The sequence below is a fragment of the Pristis pectinata genome, chromosome 10 (assembly GCF_009764475.1).
Source record: "Pristis pectinata isolate sPriPec2 chromosome 10, sPriPec2.1.pri, whole genome shotgun sequence".
Classification (NCBI taxonomy): Eukaryota; Metazoa; Chordata; class Chondrichthyes; order Rhinopristiformes; family Pristidae; genus Pristis; species Pristis pectinata.
In genome coordinates this window covers 36,395,167-36,418,551 of record NC_067414.1, presented here as the reverse complement: position 1 = coordinate 36,418,551, position 23,385 = coordinate 36,395,167, and the positions used below count along the sequence as shown (strand labels likewise).

General features: G+C 41.9%; 1 protein-coding gene across 1 annotated transcript in view; it reads left to right on the top strand.

The window, feature by feature from the left end:
* Positions 1-22,565, top strand: part of LOC127575191 (PC3-like endoprotease variant B) — a 452,025-nt gene extending 429,460 nt beyond the window's left edge. The window contains exons 10-11 of the mRNA XM_052024893.1: positions 14,916-15,049; positions 22,479-22,565. Of these exons, the coding sequence (XP_051880853.1) occupies positions 14,916-15,049; positions 22,479-22,565 (221 nt within the window). The remainder of the gene's footprint in view (positions 1-14,915; positions 15,050-22,478) is intronic.
* The last annotated feature ends 820 nt before the right edge of the window (positions 22,566-23,385 follow it).

Below are 23,385 nucleotides of genomic sequence, written 5' to 3'. Positions count from 1 at the left end.
GAGCTGCTAAGGCATTGGCCCTTGACACTGAGAATGTGGCCACCTTAATCCAGCATGTTCCCACTGGAGAATATGAATAGGTTAAATGAAAATATATCCCTGAGATCAGTGATGAGTATTGACACAAAAGCAGGTAGTTACGCTAAAAAGCGACAAAGAGCCTGGTCCTAACAAGAAACATTCAAGACCACGAGGCAGTTAAGGTGGGAAATTACAGAGGTTCCCAAAAAATTGACAGCCCATTTTATAATGCAGAGGTTGCACACCATGTACTCACATAATTTCCAGGAACATTTGTACAATGAAAGTATGAGCAGTTCTTAAAAAGAAAGCTAATCTTTATAGCTGCATTTATTCTTTAAAATCAATAGCAAAAACATACTCTTCACCTTCACTTTGACTTCATACAAAGGCAATGGAGAACTTTCTGATGTAAAAGCCTATTGTTAGTTTATCTTTATAATTCCACTTTATTTTAATCAGAAAGCTTCATGTTATAGAAATAGAAACAAATTTTCCTGACTTAGATTCACAAAATATTTGGACTGAGGTATCAACCAGGTTTAAGTGGCAGCAGATTGATTTTACCAAAGAATGATACAAAGAAAGAGGTGAGGAAACCAAAGAATTATTTCTGCTGCCCATTCAACTCTTTATACTCTATATGGAAACCAGGAACTATGCTTTGAGTCTAACAATTAACTACAAGATACTGGACATATTTTGAAAGTTTGTCTTGTCAGTGTACTCATTTATTCACTATTTTTCCTCGATATCATCCAATATATTTTTGGGGGGATAGAAATAAGTAGACAAATAAATTACAAATAAATTCCTACAGAAACCAACTACTGAAAGGAGGCTGTCTCATTCCTAATCCACTGCTATGCTTGCTGCAGCATAGTCTGTCTAATTATCTTTCCTGGAAATCATGGAATAAATTTACCACTGATAAAATAGGGAACTTAGAAGCTTAACGTGGCATCTATCAGTAATATTGTCATTAGAGTAAATATGGGCCTCTTTTGAGTTTAGAAGTGCGTTGGAGGACCTGAGTGAGACCAATGCAGTATCCAGTAGCAGGAAGGTAAACAGAGCTAATTGGTGCATTGATTTATCAGTGACAGAAAATGTTTTGGAGATTTAATGGAAGATATAAATACAATGCACTTGATAAAGGGAAAATAGTTAGAGAAGGCCAGCATAGATTTCCAAAGGTTCTCTATAAATCTCCTAAAATTCTTTGAGGAGGTAATAGACATGGCAGTGGAGCTTGTGTACATGGAAATTAGGAGTTTACTAACACTGCTGCCTCACAGCTTCAGAGATTTGGTTCAAACGTGACCTCAGGTGATGTCTGTATAATGTTTGCTAGTTCAACCTCCAGGTGCTCTGGTTTCCTCCCATATCCCAAAGATGTGTTGTTAGGTTAATTGGTCACTGTAAATTACCACTTGAATGAGTAAATGACAAAAGATTAAAAGGGAATTTGGTGGGCATGTGAGACAGAATAAGTTGCAGGCCCCCAGAAAAATAAGACAAGAGGGAAGCTGAATGATGGGATTGCTCTTATTGAAGCTGGCATGGACTCAATGGGCTGAATAGCCTCCTACTGCACCATGGTTAGTAGGTAACATATTAAGATATCATTATTAGTCACATGTACATCGAAACACACAGTGAAATGCATCTTTTTGCATAGAATGTTCTGGGGGGAGCCTACAAGTGTCGGTACATTTCTGGCGCCAACATAGCATGCCCACAACTTCCTAACCTGTATGTCTTTGGAATGCGGGAGGAAACCGGAGCATCCAGAGGAAACCCACACAGGCATGGGGAGAATGTACAAACTCCTTACAGACAGCAGCGGGAATTGAACCCAGGTTGCTGGTGCTGTAATAGTGTTACGCTAACTGCTACACTACTGCACCTGCCATGTATTCGGCCGGGGGAGCTCCGGTAGTCCACCTGAAAATGCTGCCCCTCAGCTGGCAGGACCTGTCCAAATCCATTCTCATAGAGTCTTCCAAGGATCGCATTCTGGTTGAACAGCTGCTCCTAGCCCCACGCCGGCCCCCGATCCTCAGTCACCGAGTGCCCCTCTACACGACTAAGCCATCTGGCCCGGCCACCCGGACCTTCATTGCCACTTAAAAACGGTATCTATGAGTATGTAAGACTGCAGAATGAATCACAGGATTGTGCAATATGGAATAGACCAATCAAACCATTTAAATCCATGGCAGTTCTCTGCAAAAGCAATACAGCCAGTCCCACTCCATGATTTTCTCTATAGCCCTGCATTTTTTCTTCCTTTTGATATAAATATTCAATATACGTGATTGAATCTGCTGCCACTACCTCATTAGACAACACATTCCAGACATTAACTACTTGCTGCAGAATAAAACTTCTTCGTGTTGCCTTTTTTTTAGCCAGTCATCTCAAAAACGTGTCTGCTGCTCCTCATCCCTTCCACCAATGGGAACAGTTTTTTTTCTCATTTGCACAGACTGGATCCCTCATTAATTTGAATACCTCAATTAGATTTCCTCGTAACCTCCTCTCTCCCAGCTGGGAGAACAATCCCATCTTCTCTGGTCTTTCTTCCAAGCTCAAGTCCCTCATTCTGGAATCATTCTATTAAATCTGTCCTCTAGCATTTGCAAGACCTTCCCCTGACCCCCACCCTTGCTTCCACCCCCTAATTACAGAACTGGAGTCTATACTTCAATTGTGACCAAACTTGTGTTTTAGAGAGTTTCAACAAATTTCCTCACTTTAAATTAGTGAGAATAAAACACAGGATTAAATATTTATATCAAGGGAGAAAATGGAAAAAAATAAGTCAAGGACAGTTGTTCAGAGTAGTTGGAAATGATTTACCTTCAGGTTTAGCTGCTTGGCCCCTTCTGTTCACTGTGTATATTAGTAATTTACATAAAGCGATCAATGCCAAAATTCTCAGATGACACACTAGGAGCCCCATGAGCCTGCTCCACCATTCAGTGAATTCATAGTCGATTTGATCTGTGGTTTCAAATCCATACCATACTTGTTCACTGTTGTCCATGGTTCCCCAGTAGTCCAAAAATCTATGTCAGCCTTGAATACTTAATAAGTCAACAATCTCAGCCCAATAAAAGCAGAAAGTGCAGGAAACACTCAAGGGGTCAGAAAGCATCTGTGGAAAGAGAAACAGACTTAATGTTTCAGGTCTGAGATCCTTCATTGGGACTATTGGCAAGGGGAGAGAGTGTCCTGAAGGAATTTGCTGTGTTTTGTTCTTTAGCTATGTTGACCCTTACCTCAGTCAATTAATTTAGGTTAGATAAATGACCACACAAATCTAAATTAATTCAAACTCACAACGTTACTGTATCATCTTTATTATATCAATGAAAATATCCAATTATGTTATGTTGACCCTGGGTCAACAATTCCTGAAAGCTATTGTTCCTTTGGTACCAGTACTCACTGAAACTACTTCTCTCACTTACAGCACCGATATAGGGCATCTCCGTTGGCCAAACAATTGATCCTTCTTCTCCCTGCCCCAGGCATGGGGATCTTCCTTGCTGTAGTTAGTATCCAGAGTTCTTGCTGCTCTACCTCTGAAATCCTTCATTTTTGTTCATTTTTCTAATTGGTTCTGAACCGTTATACTTTGGTTCCATTGGTTCTGACTTATCTGGCTATCCTGTGTCCACTTTTCGTTGGCTTTGGCCCAAGGCTACAGGTAACAGTACCTCATTGCTCTTCTCCCAAATGAGGAGATGCCTCTGATGTCATTCCTTTGCTTTTCCCTGAATCAGGCCATTTCAAACCAGTTACAGCCAGTTCAAGTCAGACACTGGGCTCAGGTTATTTCAGTTCACGGACACAGATTATTCTTCTTATAAACCTGTGTCGATTCTTCTACCTTATCAGAGAGCATCACACAAATAACTTCTCATTTGAAAATGATCTCTGATTTAGCAGATTCTCGGTAGGGCCTTTGTTGTGTCCACTTTTGATTACTTTAATCCAGCAAGTGTTAGTTTAGAAAACCAGTTCACAAAATGGTGGTCACAAGAACAGTCTCATTAAATGATAGCCTCCACGTCTTCCACCACATGGTGAGAACAAAGACTTTGTTTTGTCTACTTGTCCACTGGCCTTGTTTCAGCTTGCTGTTTTGCAGATTTTTAATTTCTTCAGGCCAACAACTGAAACTGTTGGTGTAACTAGAGGTTAGATTTAACATTCCCACCATACAGCATCAGTACCATTAAAGTCTCACACCGAGGTGACTCTACCTTTGATGGGAAAATTCCTTTTTGATCCAGCAAACAGCAGAGTCTATTGTGGAAACCAGAATCTGTAATTTGCACAAGTATGCTCATTCAGCAGGTCAATATATGCAGGTACAGGATAGACAACTATTTTTATATTTACCTTGTTATTTGCCCTTGAATTGGAAAAGTCAATGCTCTTTTAAATCAATGATAGTCATGTATGGTTGGCTTGTCAAGTTTCTGGCTGCAGCCAGGTGGTCCCATACCAATGTCACTAAGTCCTTCCCTTGACACAAGGACATTTCTGCCAGCTTGTTGAAAATATTCCATTCCACTCATGCAGTCTCTTGTTCTAAAAGTGGCCGCAATTCCTTGAAATCCTCCCTGTCACACTCCATACTTAGCTGTCTACACAAAAACATCAAAGCACAGAAGGGGGCCATTTGGCTCATCCTGTGCTATTTCTCTGTCGCACAATCCAGTCCATGCCATTCCCCCTACTCATTCGCTGCAGCTCCATTAATCACTTTTCTCAAGTGTGCATCCAATTCCCTTTTGAAAGTCATGCTTTAATGTTTTCAGAACATCATTCCTGTCATTTCAGGGGGCTTACAGTAATAAACTAAAAACAAAAAATCTAATTGTTCCCCCAAATTCACCAACAGCCTAAACTTGAATAAATCCAAAGGTGAGTCTGAAAATTTCTGTGGTTTTGTTCCACCTTTCCCATAATGAACATATCAATATCCAAGGCATTACTCTGCACGGCAATAATGATTGAGAACTATAAGCTTTGGGACAGGAAAGTTCAAATTGCACATTGCATGGTATGTCATTATGATGAGTAAGTGTTGTGTGAAAGCTACTCGAGTATTCACATGGTTAATTCTGAGTACGATGGCCACTGTTGAGCATTCATCTCCATTGAGCCACTTGTACTTCAGGAAATCATTCACAACATCAGAACAGCTTTTCAATAAGGACTTTGTGATAGAGAAACATAAATGACGGTATCAATTTTGACCAATTTATGGCATGCTCTCTATTGTGGCAGTATTTAAGCCTTTGCATGTATTTACTTACTTCCAGTCCCTCAAATTTATTTTGATTCAGTTCATTTTTTTTACTTTTACACTCTAAGGCTATAAGTTTCACCTTCCCTGCATTGAGGAAGGGCAACCAACGGAAAGCACAGAAATGATGAAGCAAAAATTGGAGTTAACATTTTGGTGATGGTAATTTACATGGAAATTAAATTTAAGTACATTATGAGAATGAAATGTGACAATGACCTCTGGATCCAGCAGTAAAATCAAAGCTAAATCAGAGAATTCGGGGGAGCTTAAGGATAATTGACCTGTTGATTGACATATGCAACATGACATTTGAGGTGAATCTCAGGCAGCCATTAGCATCTTATGGATAATTTTCCAACCTTGCATTCTTGCTGGAATGCCTTGGCCGCCTAAAATGCCTTTCAGGAATTCCAGTGTACATAGCACATGAATTTCTTACCAGTGCAAATGACAAATAATGCTCATTTTATCAGCATTTGCAAGACACACCTGCAGGAGGTGAGGCTCCCCACCAAAGGTGTATAATTGCAAATTCACCCTCGCAGTATCAGCTTGACAGCAACATGAGAAAGTTGTATTAGGACACCTGAGTTTCAGTTTTGAATTTAAAGCACAGCTGCATTTGTAAAGCATCTTATCATATCTCTCAGAAATAGTTCCAATGCATTCACATGAAAATAATCATGGCAGAGGTGTTGCTGCCAATACTTACTTATTGCGGTCTGTGGGTCAGGAAGTCAAGGACCCAGTTGCAAAGGGAAGCATTGAGTCCCAGGCCTCAGAGTTGGAGATAAGCTTGCTTGGAATTATAGTATTGAATATAGAACACAGAACATTACAGCATAGTACAGGCCCTCCATTTTTCTATCATTCATGTGCCGATCAAAGAGTCTCTTAAATGTCCCTAATGTATCTGCCTCCACCACCTCTGCCAGCAGTGCGTTCCATGCACCCACCATTCTCTGTGTAAAAAACTTACCTCTGACATCCTCTGACTTACCTCTGGATGAGGAAGTGGAGGGGTGGGTTAGTAAGTTTGCGGATGACACGAAGGTTGGGGGTGTTGTGGATAGTTTGGAGGGCTGTCAGAGGTTACAGAGGGACATAGATAGGATGCAAAGTTGGGCTGAGAAGTGGCAGATGCAGTTCAACCCAGATATGTGTGAAGTGGTTCATTTTGGTAGGTCAAATATGTTGGCGGAATATAGTATTAATGGTAGGACTCTTGGCAGTGTGGAGGATCAGAGGGATCTTGAGGTCCAAGTCCATAGGATGCTCAAAGCGACTGAACAGGTTGACTCTATGGTTAAGAAGGCATATGGTATATTGTCCTTCATCAATCGGGGAATTGAATTCAGGAGTCGAGAGGTATTGTTGCAGCTATATAGGTCCCTGGTCAGACCCCACTTGGAGTACTGTGCTCAGTTCTGGTCATCTCACTACAGGAAAGATGTGGAAGCCATACAGAGGGTACAGAGGGATTTACAAGGATGCTGCCTGGAATGCGGAGCATGCCTTATGAAAGCAGGCTGAGGGAACTCGGTCTTTTCTCCTTGGAGCGACGGAAGATAAGGGGGAACCTGCTAGAGGTGTATGAGATGATGAGAGGTATTGATCGGGTAGATAGTCAGAGGCTTTTCCCCAGCACTGAAATGGTGGCCACAAGAGGACATAGGTTTAAGCTGCTGGGGAGTAGGTATAGAGGAGATGTCAAGGGTAAGTTTTTTACTCAGAGAATGGTGAGTGCGTGGAATGGGCTGCCAGAAACGGTGGTGGAGGCTGATACGATAGGGTCTTTCAAGAGACTGTTAGATAGGTACATGGAGCTGAATAAAACAGAGGGTTATGGGTAAGCCTAGTAATTTCTAGGGTAGGGACATGTTTGGCACAGCTTTGTGGGCCGAAGGGCCTGAATTGTGCTGTAGTTTTTCTATGTTTCTATCCCCCCATATACCTTCCTCCAATCACCTTAAAATTATGCCCCCTTGTGTTAGCCATTTTTGCTCTGGGAAAATGTCTCTGACTGTCCAGTCGATCTATGCCTCTTATCATTTTGTAAACCTCTATCAGGTCACCTCTCATCCTCCTTCTCTCCAAAGAGAAAAGTCCTAGCTCACCATCCTCATAAGACATGCTCTCCAATCCAGGAAGCATCCTGGTAAATCTCCTCTGCACCCTCTCTAAAGCTTCCACATCCTTCCTATAATGAGACGACCAGAACTGAACACAATACTCCAAGTGTGGTCTAACCAGAGCTGCAACATTGCCTCGCGGCTCTTGAATTTAATACACCGACTAATGAAGGCCAACACATCAAAGGCCTTCTTAACAACCCTATCAACCTGTGGGGCAACCTTGAGGGATCTATGGACATGGACCCCAAGATCCTTCAAATTCAATCTTCCAAAGTATATCACTTCACACTCTTCCAGGTTGAACTCCTTCTGCCACTTCTCAGCCCAGTTCTCCATCCTATCAATGTCCTGTTGTAACCTACAGCAACCTTCGACACTATCCACAACACCACCAACCTTGGTGTCATCTGCAAACTTACTAACCCACCCTTCCACATCCTCATCCAAGTCATTTATAAAAATCACAAAGAGCAGGGGTCCCAGAACAGATCCTTGCGGAACACCACTGGTTACCGATCTCCAGGCAGAATATGCTCCACCTACAATCACCCTCTGTCTTCTATGGTCAAGCCGATTCTGAATCCACACAGCCAAATTTCTCTAGATCCCATGCCTCCTGACTTTCTGAATGAGCCTTCCATGAGGAACCTTATCAAACACCTTACTAAAATCCATGTACACCACATCCACTGCTCTATCTTCATCAATGTGCTTTGTCACGTCCTCAAAGAACTCAGTCAGGCTTGTGAGGCATGACCTGCTCCTCACAAAGCCATGCTGACTGTCCCTAAGCAGCCCGTGTTTCTCCAAGTGCTCATAAATCCTGTCTCTAAGAATCTTCTTCAGTAACTTGCCCACCACTGAAGTAAGACTCACTGACCTGTAATTCCCAGGGTTATCCCTACTCTCTTTCTTGAACAAAGGAACAACGTTTGCCACCCTCCAATCATCTGGCACCGGTCCTGTGGCTAGTGAGGATGCAAAGATCGTCACCAAAGGCACAGCAATCTTTTCCCTCGCTTCCCATAATAACCTTGGATATATCCCATCCGTCCCCAGTGACTTATCTATCCTAATGTCTTTTCTCACATCAACATCCCTAGAGTATTGGCCTGTTGTACACCATCCTCACAAACGTCAAGGTCTCCCTCACTGGCGAATACTGAAGCAAAGTATTCATTAAGGACCTCCCCTACCTCTTCCGACTCCAGGCACGTTTCCTCTTTCATTCCTGACCAGTCCTACCCTCACTCCAGTTATCCTCCCATTCTTCACATACGTATAGAATGCCTTGGGGTTTTCCTTAATCCTACTCACCAAGGACCTCTCATGCCCCCTTCTAGCTCTCCTAAGTCCATCCTTAAGCTCCCTCCTGGTTACCTTGTAACTCTACAGAGTCCTGTCTGATCCATGCTTTCTAAACCTGAGGTAAACTTTTTTCTTCCTCTTGACAAGATATTTTACGTATCTTGTCGACCAAGGTTCCTTCACTCTACCATCCTTACCCTGCCTCAACGGGACAAACCTATCCAGAACCCCATGCAAGTATTCCTTAAACAACCTCCACGCTTCCATTGTGCACTTCCCCAAGAACATCTGTTCCCAATTTACGCTCCCAAGTTCCTGCCTCATAGCATCATAATTCCCCCTCCCCCAGTTAAATACTTACCCATATTGTCTGCTCCTATCCCTCTCCAAGGCGATAGTAAAGGTCAAGGAGTTATGGTCACTGTCTCCAAAATGCTCTCCCACCAAGAGATCTGAAACCTGATTAGGCTCATTGTCTAGTACCAGGTCCAGGAAGCCTTTACCATCTACCTGAACCACCAAAAGATATGGACAGGTTTCATCCAACTACTGGTGATCAGCCACTCTCACATAAGTCCCAGACTTAATGGACAAACTTAAGTCCAGGATGTGCTGAGAGACAAGTTCTGGCATCTTAATCACTCCTTTATTTTGCTGGAATCCACATGGAATTCACCTCTTTGAACACATGCCAGCCAAATTGTGTGGAGTTGAATGAGGATTCTTGACCTTGATCTTGGAATGGATAAAACATAAGTTAATTTATTTATTTACTGCTTATTTTCTTTTAATAATTTAAATTTCTTCTTATTTTTTTTTAATCCTTTTGTTTTCCTATACTTGTTAAAACCCTTAATGAACATCTCAGGTTTGACAGAAGACAAAGCTCAGCCCCCAGCCTCACCTTCTGACACATATTCTGGGCTGGGGGGTGGTGGGAGGGACTGTCCTCACTGGAATGGTGTCTGAGCCCCACCTGCTACTATGGTCCTGCTGCATCTTACCACTCAGCTGAAGAGTGTGGAGGGTCAGCTTGCATCTGGTCCAGATAAGTGTAAGCAGGCAGAGTCCAGATTGATATGACCCACTATCTCACCTAAAGGATGCTACCTCTGATAGTTCAGCATTTCTATAGCTTCCACCCTGTTCCATACAAGTTGTCACCTTGCAAACTGCATTGCTTGAATGAAGGGAAATTGGCTGGGGGAATTGTTACCTGCTTTCTACAAGCACAGTCTCCAGTGGACAACAACAATGTATCTGAACGGAACAGACACTTTTATTTTTTTGATAAAAGACAGCAATGTGGATGTGGGGAGTTAATTAGAATTGTCGAGGAGAGAGTGATGAAGCTTAAATAAAAGCAGTGGGAGATATATATTTCACAGTAATATTTATGATATTATTTCAGGATTTTGATCTACTCATCACTGTTTTATCTGAGAGACTCAGGAGAAAGAAGTGAAATATTTAACAGAACATAAACCCATGATGGGTTCAGTTAAAATCTGGTATTAGCTGATTCTTAACCTCATAGTCTCACCAACTACCTATGGGAAGAATACAATAATAAAGTGGAATACTCTGTGGTACAGAAAGTTTGAGCAGACTTGACTCTTCTGGATCTGCTTTGTTATATTTGACATCCCATTTAAAATTCTTCTCTTAATCTTTAGCTTAAATATTCTGCTATATTTCTTGATGTATGATCCCGGTCCAAAGAGATTATATTGATTTATTTATGTACAATGAAAATAAGCGAGCTTTAACTTTAGTTGAATTCAGCTGGAAATTCAATGGCAAATATTAATTTACCACATAGACTACAGTGCCTCAAGAAAGTGGGCCACTGCTATTTCTCAAAGCAATTTCATTGGGAACTAAATCCTTGCCAATGAGGCTCACACATTACAAATGAATAAAAAGAAATTAAATAAATGCACCAGTTGGTTTTCAGATTGTGGAAATGATACAGGTAAGAATTCTCTACAAGAAAAATTTCCAGTACAGTTCAAGTTCCATGGAATTGATTCTAGCAGTAAAAACAGAAAATTGTGGAAAAACTCAGCAGGTCAGGCAGCAATGAAGGGTGCAGGACCTGGAATGTTAACTGTTTCTCTTACCGTTGACACTGCCTGACCTGCCGAGTGTTTCTAGCATTTTCTGTTTTCATTTCAGATTTTCAGCATCTGCAGTTTAGTTTTGATTTTCAGTTTTGATTTTCAGTTTTGATTCTAGCAGTGGTGCTTTTTTGACACCAACAACATTAGACAGGGACCATAGGCATATGGGCATAACCGTATGGTAAATCATGTGATGTCATTACTACTCAGTAATTGTTTTGTATAATCACAGTTTATATTGACACAAAAGCCAAGAAAAGACGGTCAATGATATTGTTGCACAATTATAACAGACTTGCTTCAAATTTTCCTTTGTGATGTTTCTATGGAGTCATTAACTGACTTATTTTAAATTAATTAAAATAATGGCAATTGGGGAGTAAGATGTTTATATAACAACATTAATTTCCAGGCCCACAACTCCTGTTTTTCTTGTGCTGCTCATTCATTAAAATCTCAAATCAAAAAGACAACATAACCAACATCAAGCATATCAAAGTCACACGGGTCAGTCCTAGTCTAGCAATCAGAATTTTGTACCTTTAAAATAGGTGAAGATAAATTTGAAATACTTTGCCAATTATAAAGTTTCATCTCTTCTTTCAATCAGATTCCATATGAAATGCCATCTAGCCAGTGTTGATTATAAATATTTAAGGTATCTTTCCAAGTTTTTAAAGTCATCAGAATATCTTTTTTTTAAATTGCCTGTTAGCCAATTCAGTGATCTGTTACAGAAGAAAACTCATAAGCAGAGAAGTTGCTCCAATAATGCAGGTGGTTACATTTACAGTAATTTGTTTGCATTAATTACCCTACCCATAAATAAAGTAATAAATTAGCCTTGTTTCAAACCAAAAATATATGTATTTAATAGATATAATTTTAATTCATGAAAGGTATGCCAGTGTAGGATTGCATCAACTAATACTTTAGAAGCTATGTATTCTTGTTCAGCAGGCTTTCTTCTTACTAATTTTTGCCACAGTTTTCTGCTTTCCTTTCATTTCTTTTCTCTCTTAAAAAAATTAACTCCCTTCTATATTCTTAAAGAGTTAGTTATGACCCAATGACTTTTTTTTTACTTACCCACAACCAAGATTGGAGACATATGTATTTCCACTGTTTATTGTTTGTACAGGGCCCTGGTGAGACCACTCCTGGAGTATTGTGTACAGTTTTGTTCTCCAGGGTTAAGGAAGGATATCCTGGCTATAGAGGGCGTGCAGCGTAGGTTTACGAGGTTAATTCCGGGGATGTCGGGACTGTCTTATGCTGAGAGGTTGGAGAGACTGGGATTGTACACGCTGGAATTGAGAAGATTGAGAGGGGATCTGATTGAAACATACAGGATTATTAAGGGATTGGACAAGATAGAGACAGGAAATATGTTCCAGATGTTGGGGAAGTCCAGGACCAGGGGGCATGATTTAAGAATAAGGGCTAGGCCATTTAGGACAGAGGTGAGGAAAAACTTCTTCTCCCAGAGGGTTGTGAATTTGTGGAATGCACTGCCTCAGAGGGCAGTGGAGGCCAATTCTCTGGGCACTTTCAAGAAGAAGCTAGATAGGTTTCTTATAGATAGGGGAATCAAGGGATATGGGGACAAGGCAGGAACAGGATATTGATTGTTGAGGATCAGCCATGATCTCAAAATGGCGGTGCAGACTCAAAGGGCCGAATGGTCTACTTCTGCTCCTACTGTCTATTGTCTATTGTCTATAATTAACTACACTGAAGAGTGTGAGCACCTGTTGGAGACATACTTTGCACAAAGATAGGTGGTTGTGCTTGTTAAAGATCAATCATCCTAACCCCAAGACACTTCTGGAAGGGTTCCTCAGGGGATTGTCCCAGGCCCAAGTATCTTTAGCTATTTCATCAGTGACCTTCCTTCCATCATAAGGGCAGAGTGGAGATGTTGGCTGATAATTGCACTATGTTAAATTCTTTGCATCTTTCCTCAGAAAATGAAGTAGCTTCTAACTGCATGCAGCAAGACATTTAGACATGAGCTGATAAGTGGCAAATAACATTAGCACTGCTTAGGTGTTGGGATATTATCATCTCCAATAAAAGACAAACCAGAGTCGAACCAACTCTCCTGGACATCAATGGCAAGAGCCTCACCCTAACCATAAACATTCTGGGGTTCACAATTGACCAGAAGATCAACTAGACTAACCACATAAGTACTGTACGTTGCTACAAGAGCAAACCAGAAGCTGGGTAACATGCAACAACTGACTGACCTCCTGACATAACAAAGTCTTTTCATCATCTACAAGACATAAGTTAGGAGTGTGAAGGAATGCTCTCCACTTGCCTGGACGTGTGCAGCTCCAACATTGCTCAAGGAGCCCAACAAGCTCAAAGTATCCCATCCATTATTCTAAACATTCACTCGCTTCACAGTGAACAGTGCACAGTGGCTATAGTGTGTACTATCCACATAATGCACTCTCCTTACTTCCCTATGATACTTAAACCTGTGACCTTTACTGCCAAGAAGCACAAGAGTAGGAGGTTCATAGAAATATCACCTTTCACAGATCTTATTCCAAGTTGCATTCCATCTTGGCTTGGAAATATATTACTGCCCCTTCATGATCATGGGGTCTAAATCCTGAACTTCTTTCCCCAAAAGCACTATGAGAATACCTTCAGCAGAAGGGCCATGACAGTTTGAAAAGTCTTCTCAAGGGCAGCTGGGGATGAGAAACAAATGATGGTTTTGGCAGCAACATCCAAATCCTGTAAATGAATAAAGACAAACTTCATTCCATTGAAGAAGTGCCACATTTGAGCCAATATTCACACATAAGTGTGATTTCCAGCATGAGTTCACTGGGTATCAAAGAACAGGGGGTCCAGTTGACAATGTTCCCCTTTCCAACTCAGAGGTGCCAAGGTCACTTCCAATCCCTCTACTATCATCCTGACTGAGAGCAACTAATTGAGGGCAGTCTCAGTGAGGTGCCTGGGGCTTTTCTTGTCTCCAACATACTGCTAGAACCTGTTGAGCCCATAGGAAAGTTTTCTGGTTTCTGAATCTCCAATGAAAATATGCAACATTTCTTGTGTTAGTCAAGTTAAAAACTAAAAGCTCCAAAGCATGTAGCAATGGAAGTTTCAACACATAATAGGACCTCTCACCATGAAAACTAGCCAACTGTCATTTTTAAGTTTAAATTTATATTAACTAAGCAACTTTCACTTCTTCCACTACCTGTTCACCATGGCTACAGTGTGTACCATTGAGAAAATGTATTGCAGTTACTCAACTAGGCTAATCCAACATGTCATTACTGTCTGTGTCCATGGCATTCAACACAGATAAGTACCATCTTTCTCCACAGATGTCCAAAAGTATGTCCTTGCAGACACTAAGCAAGCAATAGAAATTTTAATGATGCAAAATTCTGTATTGCTAAAGTCTCCTTGTCTTTGCTATGATATCTCTTTTTCTCTCTCTGCCTTTCTCTCTTTGTATCTCTCATTGACTCTCTCTGTCTCTTTTCATCTCTGACTCTCTATCTTTTCCCTCTCTTTCTCTCGCTGTCTCTCTCTCTTTCTCTCCCCTTCCCTCCCTCTCTGCCTCTCTGTCTTTCTCTTGCTCTGTCTCTCTATCTCTCCCTCACTCACTCTATCTTTCTGTCTCTATGCCTCTCTATTTCTCTCTCTGAATCGCTCTCTCTCTCTTTCACTCTCTGCCCCAGTATTAGTAGCAAAGCCTTCAGCTGTCTGAAACCCACTCTAAAATGCTTTAAGGGTCTCAGTCTCAGCTTCTCTCTCCTCTTACCAATCTTCTATATCAAGTTTTATGTTACCCTTCGAATCTCCTCCTTCCTGGCTTAATATTCATTTTCTTAACACCAATCTGTGAATCATGTCACAAAAGTTTTTACATTAATACCAGTTGTTACTAAAAAGGAGAGATGGCCAGTGGAAGGATTTGCAGATGGGTATTAATGTTGAATTCTTGATTTTTCACAGGGTCAACAACAAATTGGACTTGGAAGAAAAGTCTCCAGAACAATGCAGTAAAACAGTTGATTAAAGACCAATACATCTTGGAGAATAAAGCAAGAGTGGGTGTTAATGACATACCCCTGGTTTCCAAGCATAAGGTATGAGTTACATTGCCATCTAGGTTGTTTTGTATGGAACACATTACCGAGTTACTTCCCATTTGTACGGTAGAACATAGAACATAGAAAAACTACAGCACAATTCAGGCCCTTCGGCCCACAAAGCTGTGCCAATCATGTCCCTACCCTAGAAATTACTAGGCTTACCCATAGCCCTCTATTTTACTCAGCTCCATGTACCTATCCAACAGTCTCTTGAAAGACCCTATTGTATCCGCCTCCACCACCGTTTCTGGCAGCCCATTCCACGCACTCACCACTCTCTGAGTAAAAAACTTACCCCTGACATCTCCTCTATATCTACTCCCCAGCATCTTAAACCTATGTCCTCTTGTGGCCGCCAGTTCAGCCCTGGGGAAAAGCCTCTGACTATCTACCTGATCAATACCTCTCATCATCTTATACACCTCTAGCAGGTCCCCCCCTCATCCTCCGTCTCTCCAAGGAGAAAAGGCCGAGTTCCCTCAACCTGCTTTCATAAGGCATGCTCCGCATTCCAGGCAGCATCCTTGTAAATCTCCTCTGCACCCTCTCTATGGCTTCCACATCTTTCCTGTAGTGAGGCGATCAGAACTGAGCACAATACTCCAAGTAGGGTCTGACCAGGGACCTATACAGCTGCAACAATACCTCTCGGCTCCTAAATTCAATTCCCCGATTGATGAAGGACTATACAGCATATGCCTTCTTAACCACAGAGTCAACCTGTGCAGCTGCTTTGAGCGTCCTATGGACTCGGACCCCAAGATCCCTCTGATGTCACAAAGGAGAAAAAGGGTGATTCTGTCATTGACTACTTCCCGAGATGTATTTTACCCTAAATATTGAATTTTGAATAACTGATCAGCTGATGCTAATCAAACACAGGCATTTTGAATTGTGGCTTTTTATGAGCCAGATAGTTAATGAACATTCCAACTGATCAGGCTTCCCCAACCAACAGATATGATAAACATTGCAAGTGAAATTATAACCCTGGTTTGGGAGCATTAGTGTGGCTATCAGAGGAGAAAAGCAGATCCATACAGTAAAAAAAACCTATTTCAATCAATGCATTTCCAATACTTTAGTGGATTCGGTCAAAAATAACAGCCAATAGTACGGAAACTTTAAATATTGTGGTGTGCACATTGAATCGTTGAGAAGGTTAGAGTAACTACAGCTTTAAGAAGACAAGTGAGCCGCTTGCTTCCTGTCAGACAGCCCATAGTACAGGAAGAGGGAAAGTGTTTGTTTTTGTAAAAATTGTTCACCATCAGTTCTTGCTCATGAATTAGGAATTATGCTTAGGCTTTATACAAACTGACTGGAGTTGTCAGGATTTTTTTAAGGTTTAGTGCATGTCACAGAGAGTTCATTTCCATCTCATAGTGTCAAGAGATGAATACATTAGTCACTTCTATTATGTTTGTTGACTACATTTTTCAAGTAATCCAGAGTAAAGATCTCTTTTTATTTCTTGCATGTAAAAGACCACATACTGTGAGTGAAGCACTTCACTGCTGTGTTTCTTGGGATAGACAATTAGACCACTCATTGTGTTACATGAAAGTAAGCAAGGTACATCTAAATTACCAGTCTGTCAAGTGTTGCTTTCAACATTCATGTTACTCATTAACACATTAGACCCAATGGCAGTTTATTGGTATCACCTACAGGTGCTTGTTGCGCCACAGAGTGCTTGAATCGCTATCCTCAATACTTGTCAAATTCTTGTTTTTAATCAGTAGTTTAGTAGAGAACTGCTGAGTGGTCTTAGACAGTAACTATTAATATAAATCTTGGTGTAGACTTACTTTAAAACAGCTCCTTACCACTTTACATAACAAAGGAACAAAATGAAAATCCACGAAAATTCTACACCATCTGCAAAACTTAAGGGCAACTCTTGAAGGAGTCCACTCTTTGTATCTGTGCAACAATGCTCTCAGTGTAAGGGACACACTATATCCTTTCGCAAAGGGGCAGATCTAGAGAAACAGAGCACAAAACAACTTGCATTAATGAAGGACAAATGCCTGCATATCCCATGGTGTAATATCCATAATATCCACCTGGTCAGTTAAGAGCACAATGAAAGCAGCAAAAAAATCAGCCTGCTTCAGGATACTGCAAAAGTTATAATTTTCAGTTTGCCCCTTTTTGTAGCAGACCCTCCATCCACCTCACCATGAACAACCACGTCATAAAAGACCTGGATGCAGGGATATATATGTAGATCTGAATGCAAAGCTGGGACAAAACCAATTAATTTGGCTCTGGAACAACATTCTATCAAACTGTTAATGTGACCTCTTTCTAGGCCTGCTCTGGATATTGGCAGGATGAAGTGAGGCACACCTCAGGCTTCCTCTGCTTTTTTTAAAATTCTTTTTTTCATTTTAATCACCCGTGTTGTCCTCCAAGGTTCCCTTCCCCATTCTGACACTCATCCCACACCTCGACCTCCTTGTGTTCCCTTTGTTCAGGGGTCTGGCTGAGGGTTGCCGCTGGTATTGTAGCAGATCCATATCAGTGTGAAGCAAACAGGACAGCTAGCCTTGCACATCTCATCGACATCAGCAACAGGCCTAATTTATACTGAGACACAAAGGCCTCCTGCCTTTGGAACCTGAACTCAGTGCTGATCTCACTGTCATTCCCTTGTAAAATGCATCCAGAATTAGGTGGTACAGTAATACACCAGTAGAGCCGCTGCCTCACAGCTCCAGTGACCCAGGTTCAATACTGAACTCTCCGGTCGCATCTGTGTGGAGCTTGCATGTTCTCCCTGTGACTCTGAATACTCCAGTTTCCTCCCACATCCCAAAAATGTGTGGGCTGGTGGGTGAATTGGACACTGTAAAATGCCCCCAGTGTGTAACAGAGTGTTGCCTCTCATCTTGCGTCTCTCCAACGAGAAAAGCCCTAGCTCAAAAGCCCGAGCCCTTTCCTCATAAGGCATGTTCTCTAATCCAGACAGCATCCTGGTAAATCTTGTTTGCACCCTCTCTGAAACTTCCACATCCTTCCTATAATGAGGTGACCAGAACTGAACAGAATAAGTGTGGTCGAACAAGTTTTATAGAGCTGCAACATTACCTCGCAGTTCTTGAACTCACGAAGGCCAGCACACCATAAGCCTTCTTAACCACCCTATCAACCTGCGTAGCAACCTTGAGAGATCTATAGATGTGGACCCCAAAATCCCTCTGTTTCTCCACACTGCTAAGTCTTGCCATTAACCTTGCACTCCGCCTTCAAGTTCCTTCTTCCAAAGTATATCGCTTCACATTTCTCCTGATTGAACTCCATCTGCCACTTCTCTGCCCAACTCTGCATCCTGTCTCTATCCCATTGTAATTTACAACAACCTTTGTGTCATCCGCAAACTTTCTAAGCCACCCTTCCACTTCCTCATCTAAGTCACTTATAAAAATCACAAAGAGCAGGGGTCCCAGAACAGATCCCTGCTGAACACCACTAGTCACTGACCTCCAGGCAGGATATTCTCCATCTAATACCACCCTCTGCTTTGTGTGGGCAAGCCAATTCCAAATCCATGCAGCTAAGTCTCCATGGATCCCATGCCTCATGACTTTCTGGATGAGCCTACCATGGGGAAATTTGTCAAATGCTTTACTAAAATCCATATGCACCACATCCTCTGCTCTACCTTCATCAATGTGTTTTGTCACCTCCTTGAAAAACTCAATTAGGCTTGTGAGGCATAACCTGACCCTCACAAAACCATGCTGTTTATCCCTAATAAGATTATGCTTCTCCAAATGCTCATAAATCCTGTCCCTAAGAATCCTCTCCAATAGTTTGCCCACCACTGACATAAGACTAACTGGTCTATAATTCCCAGGATTATCCCTATTACCTTTCTTGAACGACGGAACAACATTTGCCATCCTCCAATCCTCTGGTACCACTCCTGTGGCCAGAGAGGACACAAAGATCATCGTCAATGCCCCAGCAATCTCTTCCCTCACTTTCCATAGTAACTTGGGGTATATCCCGTCCAGCCCCAGGGACTTATCTATCCTAATGTTTTTCAGAAGCTCCAACACTACCTCTTTCTTAACCTAAACATGCTCCAGCACATTAACCTGTTCTACACTGACCTTACATTCGTCAAAGTCCCTCTCCCGGGTGAACACTAAAGCAAAGTATTCCTTAAGGACCTCCCCTACCACCTCCACCTCCAGGCACATGTTTCCCCCTTTATCTCTGAGCGGTCCTACCCTCACTCTAGTCATCTTCCTGTTCTTGACATACTTGTAGAACGCCTTGGTGTTTTCCTTAATCCTACTCGCCAAGGCCTTCTCATGTCTCCTTCTGGCTCTCCTAAGTCCCTCTTAAGCTCCTTCCCGGCTACATGATAATTCTCAAGAGCCCTGCCTGATTTTTGCTTCCTCAACTTTAAGTATGCTTCCTTCTTCCTCTTGACTAAATGTTCCACCTCTCTTATCAACCATGGTTCCTTCACCCGACCATTCTTTCCCTGTCTCAGTGGGACAAAACTATCCAGAACTCCATGCAAGTACTCCCTAAACAACCTCCACATTTCTTCTGTGGATTTCCATGAAAACATCTGTTCCCAATTTATGCTCCCAAGTTCCTGCCTAATACCATTGTATTTAGCCCTCCCCCAATTAAAAACTCTCCCATATCGTCTGCTCCTATCCTTGTCCATGGCTATACTAAAAGTCAGGGACTTGTGGTCACTATCTCCGAAATGCTTGCCCACTGAAAGGTCTGTCACTGGACCAGGTTCATTTCCTGGTACTAGATCCAGTATGGCCTCTCCTCTAGTCAGTCTGTCCACAAATTGTGTCAGGAATCCATCCTGGATAAACCTAACAAATTCTGCCCCATCTGAACCTTTTGCATTAAGGAGGTGCCAATCAATATTAGGGAAGTTGAAGTCACCCATGACAACAACCCTGTTATTTTTGCACCTTTCCAAAACCTGCCTACTTTTCTGGTTCTCAATGTCCTGGTGGCTACTGGGGGGGGGGGGGCGGTGGTCTATAGAATCCTCTCAATAGAGTGATCCTTCCTGTTTCTAACTTCCACCCACGCTGATTCACTAGACGATCTCTCCACGACGTCCTCCCTTTCTGCAGCTGTGATTCTAACCCTGATTAACAATGCCACCCCTGCCCCCCTTTTACCTGCTTCCCTATCCCTTTTGAAATATCTAAAACCCAGAACATCAAGCAGCCAGTCCTGCCCTTGCAACAGCCAAGTCTCTGTAATGGCCACAATATCATAATTCCACAAACTGATCCGTGCTCTGAGTTCATCACCCTTATTCTTCTCGCATTGAATACATTTCAACCCATCCACTGCATTTATGTCCTATCCACTGCCTATCCTTCCTCACAGTCTCTCTGCACATTGCATCTACATTTACACTGCTCCATCATCTGACATAACACTCTGGTTTCCATCCCCCTGCCAACCTAGTTTAAACCCTCCCCATCAGCGATAGCAAACCTGCCCGCAAGGACATTGGTCCCTCTCGAGTTCAGGTGTGACATGTCCCTTTTGTACAGGTCATACCTTCCCCAGAAGAGATCCCAATGAACCACAAATCTGAAACCCTGCCCCCTGCACCAACTCTGTAGTCATGCATTTGTCTGCCATATCTTCCTATTCTTACCCTCACTGGCACGTGGCACAGGCAGCAACCCAGAGATTACTACCATTGAGGTCCTGCCTTTAACTTCCATCCTAACTCCCTATATTCCCTCTTCAGGACCTCATCCCTTTTCCCACCTATGTCGTTGGTATCAATGTGTACCATGATTTCTGGCTGCTCCCCCTCCCCCTTAAGAATGATGTGGATTCGATCCAAGGCATCTCCAGGAGTCTCGTTCTTGTCCACAGAATCTCCTATCTGTTCCCCTAAGTAATGAATCCCCTATCACTATCACTCTCCTCTTCTACCCCCCCTCCCCCCCCCTTCTGCGCCACACAATCAGGCTCAGTGCCAGAGATCTGGTGTACTGCGGCTTTCCTCTGGTAGGTCGTCCCCTTAACGGTATCCAATGAGGTATACTTGTTATTGAGGGGAATGGCCACAGGGGTACCCTGTTCTGACTGCCTATTCCCTTCCCCTTTCCTGTTGATCACCCAAATATCATTGAACATCCGCAAATAAAGAAGATAAAATTAAACAAATTGTAATCATGGGGGTCATCTCTTGAGGTGTGATGGTAAAAACAGCTCAAAAAATAAGAGAAGAAAGTTCTGACATAAAAACAAAAAGTCTACCAGCTCAATGGAATCTAGTGTGTTACCAAGCTTACAGTCTCCTTCTCAGCTGTGGGGTGAAAGTGCAAGGAATGCAAAAATCGGCCGCAATGACTCAGGACGTTTAGTTTCCCTGACTGTTGGAGCAGAGATGCTATGTTTGAGGAAGGGCACAGATGTCTGCCAGCGATGCTTGCCCTGTGACACACACTCAGCAATGCCTGACAGAGGAGTACTTTGTACTGAGGGAAAGTGAGGCCCCACATTCCTAAAGTGAATGCTTTGAGAAAGCAACAGATAGAATTTATTGGGAGATGAATCAAAGATTTGTTGCTTGTAAAGTTACTGGTCTAACAAGCATTAGCTGCAATAGACTCAACACAAATGCTATCTAACGCCATGCAAACAACATGATATATTTTATTTTCATCCCTACCCGCATTACTAGCTTTATTGACCTACTGCCAGCTTTGTCACCTTTGGGGTAAATCTGCCTTTGGAATTTCTTGTGGTGTTTCTAAGCAACAGAATTTGTAAAGGTCCAGACCTCTGGTCACACATTTCCATACTGGCAAATAGGAGGTACACAAAAGGGTCTGTAAAAATATTACTTCCCTTAATTTTCAGTCCCCTATGTGATGTAGCTGAGATAAGGAACTTAGTGTCGTGGAATAAAAACAGAGAGTGCTGTAAATACTCAGCAGCTCTGGCAGCATCTATGGACAGGGAAGCAGAGATTAAGTTTCAGATCAATTACCTTCCATCAGATGAAGGGTCATTGACCTGAAAATTTGCTGTTTTCTCTCTTTACAGGTGCTCCCAGTCCAACTGAGTATTCTCTTAATTTTCTGTTTTTATTTTTGATTTCCAATAATCACTGTATTTTGCTGTGGGACAGTGTTGTGATGGTTTGACTGCGCACCTCACCTACCTATTCATTAATGGTAATCCAAACCAAAACAGCTGAATTATTGTTTACACCTGAAAATACATATTATTGAAAAAATGTCTGCATTGTTACCATTGCTTCCTTAACTGTAATCCTCTGTTAAGCTACCTGCATCAAACAGCCAGTTCAAAGTACAGTTTGTCCCCCTACAAGTCCTGCAGAAACACAACAATGGCCTCGTATTTATTTATTTTTTTCTTCTTGTTGATCCAGGCGAAAATGGTAGTGGATAATCCAGCTAACAGAAAATGGTTAGCAGGAAAAGGATCCATGAACTCTAAGATTCTCAATGAAGAATGAAGCCAGTACTTGGACAGAGCTCCAGTGGTTGTGAGTATTGAATCTATAGTTTGCTAAGATCTATAGCCTCCATCCCAGACCTCTTGTAATCTCCTTTGTCTTTCAGCTCTCCAAGATTTCTCCATTCCTTCTTTTCAATCTCTTGCACATCCTTGATTAGTGGCATCCCATCATTGGAGGCCATGCCGTTAGCTTCCAAGGACAAAAACCCTGGAATTTCCTTCCAGTACCTTTCCACTCACTTTCCACTCTTATCTTCTTTAAAGTGTACCTTAAAGCTTACCTCTTGGATCAAATGTTTGCAAGGATCTTTTTTCTTATGAGGCTTCTTTGAAGTTGTTTGGGACACTTAACCATGTGCAAGATGTGCCATTCATATAATTTGATGTTGTTAGCTCTGTAGAAGCGTTAAGGGATACTAGTTCCACTGTGCTGTACTCTAACACAACTTGAAGACAAAGTGTTCCTTCTGACCTTCTTCACCATTATAGGTCATGTGTCCATTCAATTTGGTGAATACCACATAGCGTTAAAAAGCAGCAGTGTGCACTAGAATAGGTAAATAAGATCACCTCTGACAATGTCATGGAAAGGGTGCAACACATGGTGGGTGATTTGGCAGTGTTGATATTCCCCCATTGTTGTTGTTTGTTCCCTGTTATATGCTGAAAGAACTATTGCAAATTTATCAAACACAATTTCCCCTTCATGAAGCTGTTTTAACTCTCTTTCATTGTCATGTTTTTTTAAATGTATTGCTATTACTTCTTTAATAATGGATTCTAGCATTTTCATAGTTACAGATGTTAGGCCAACTGAC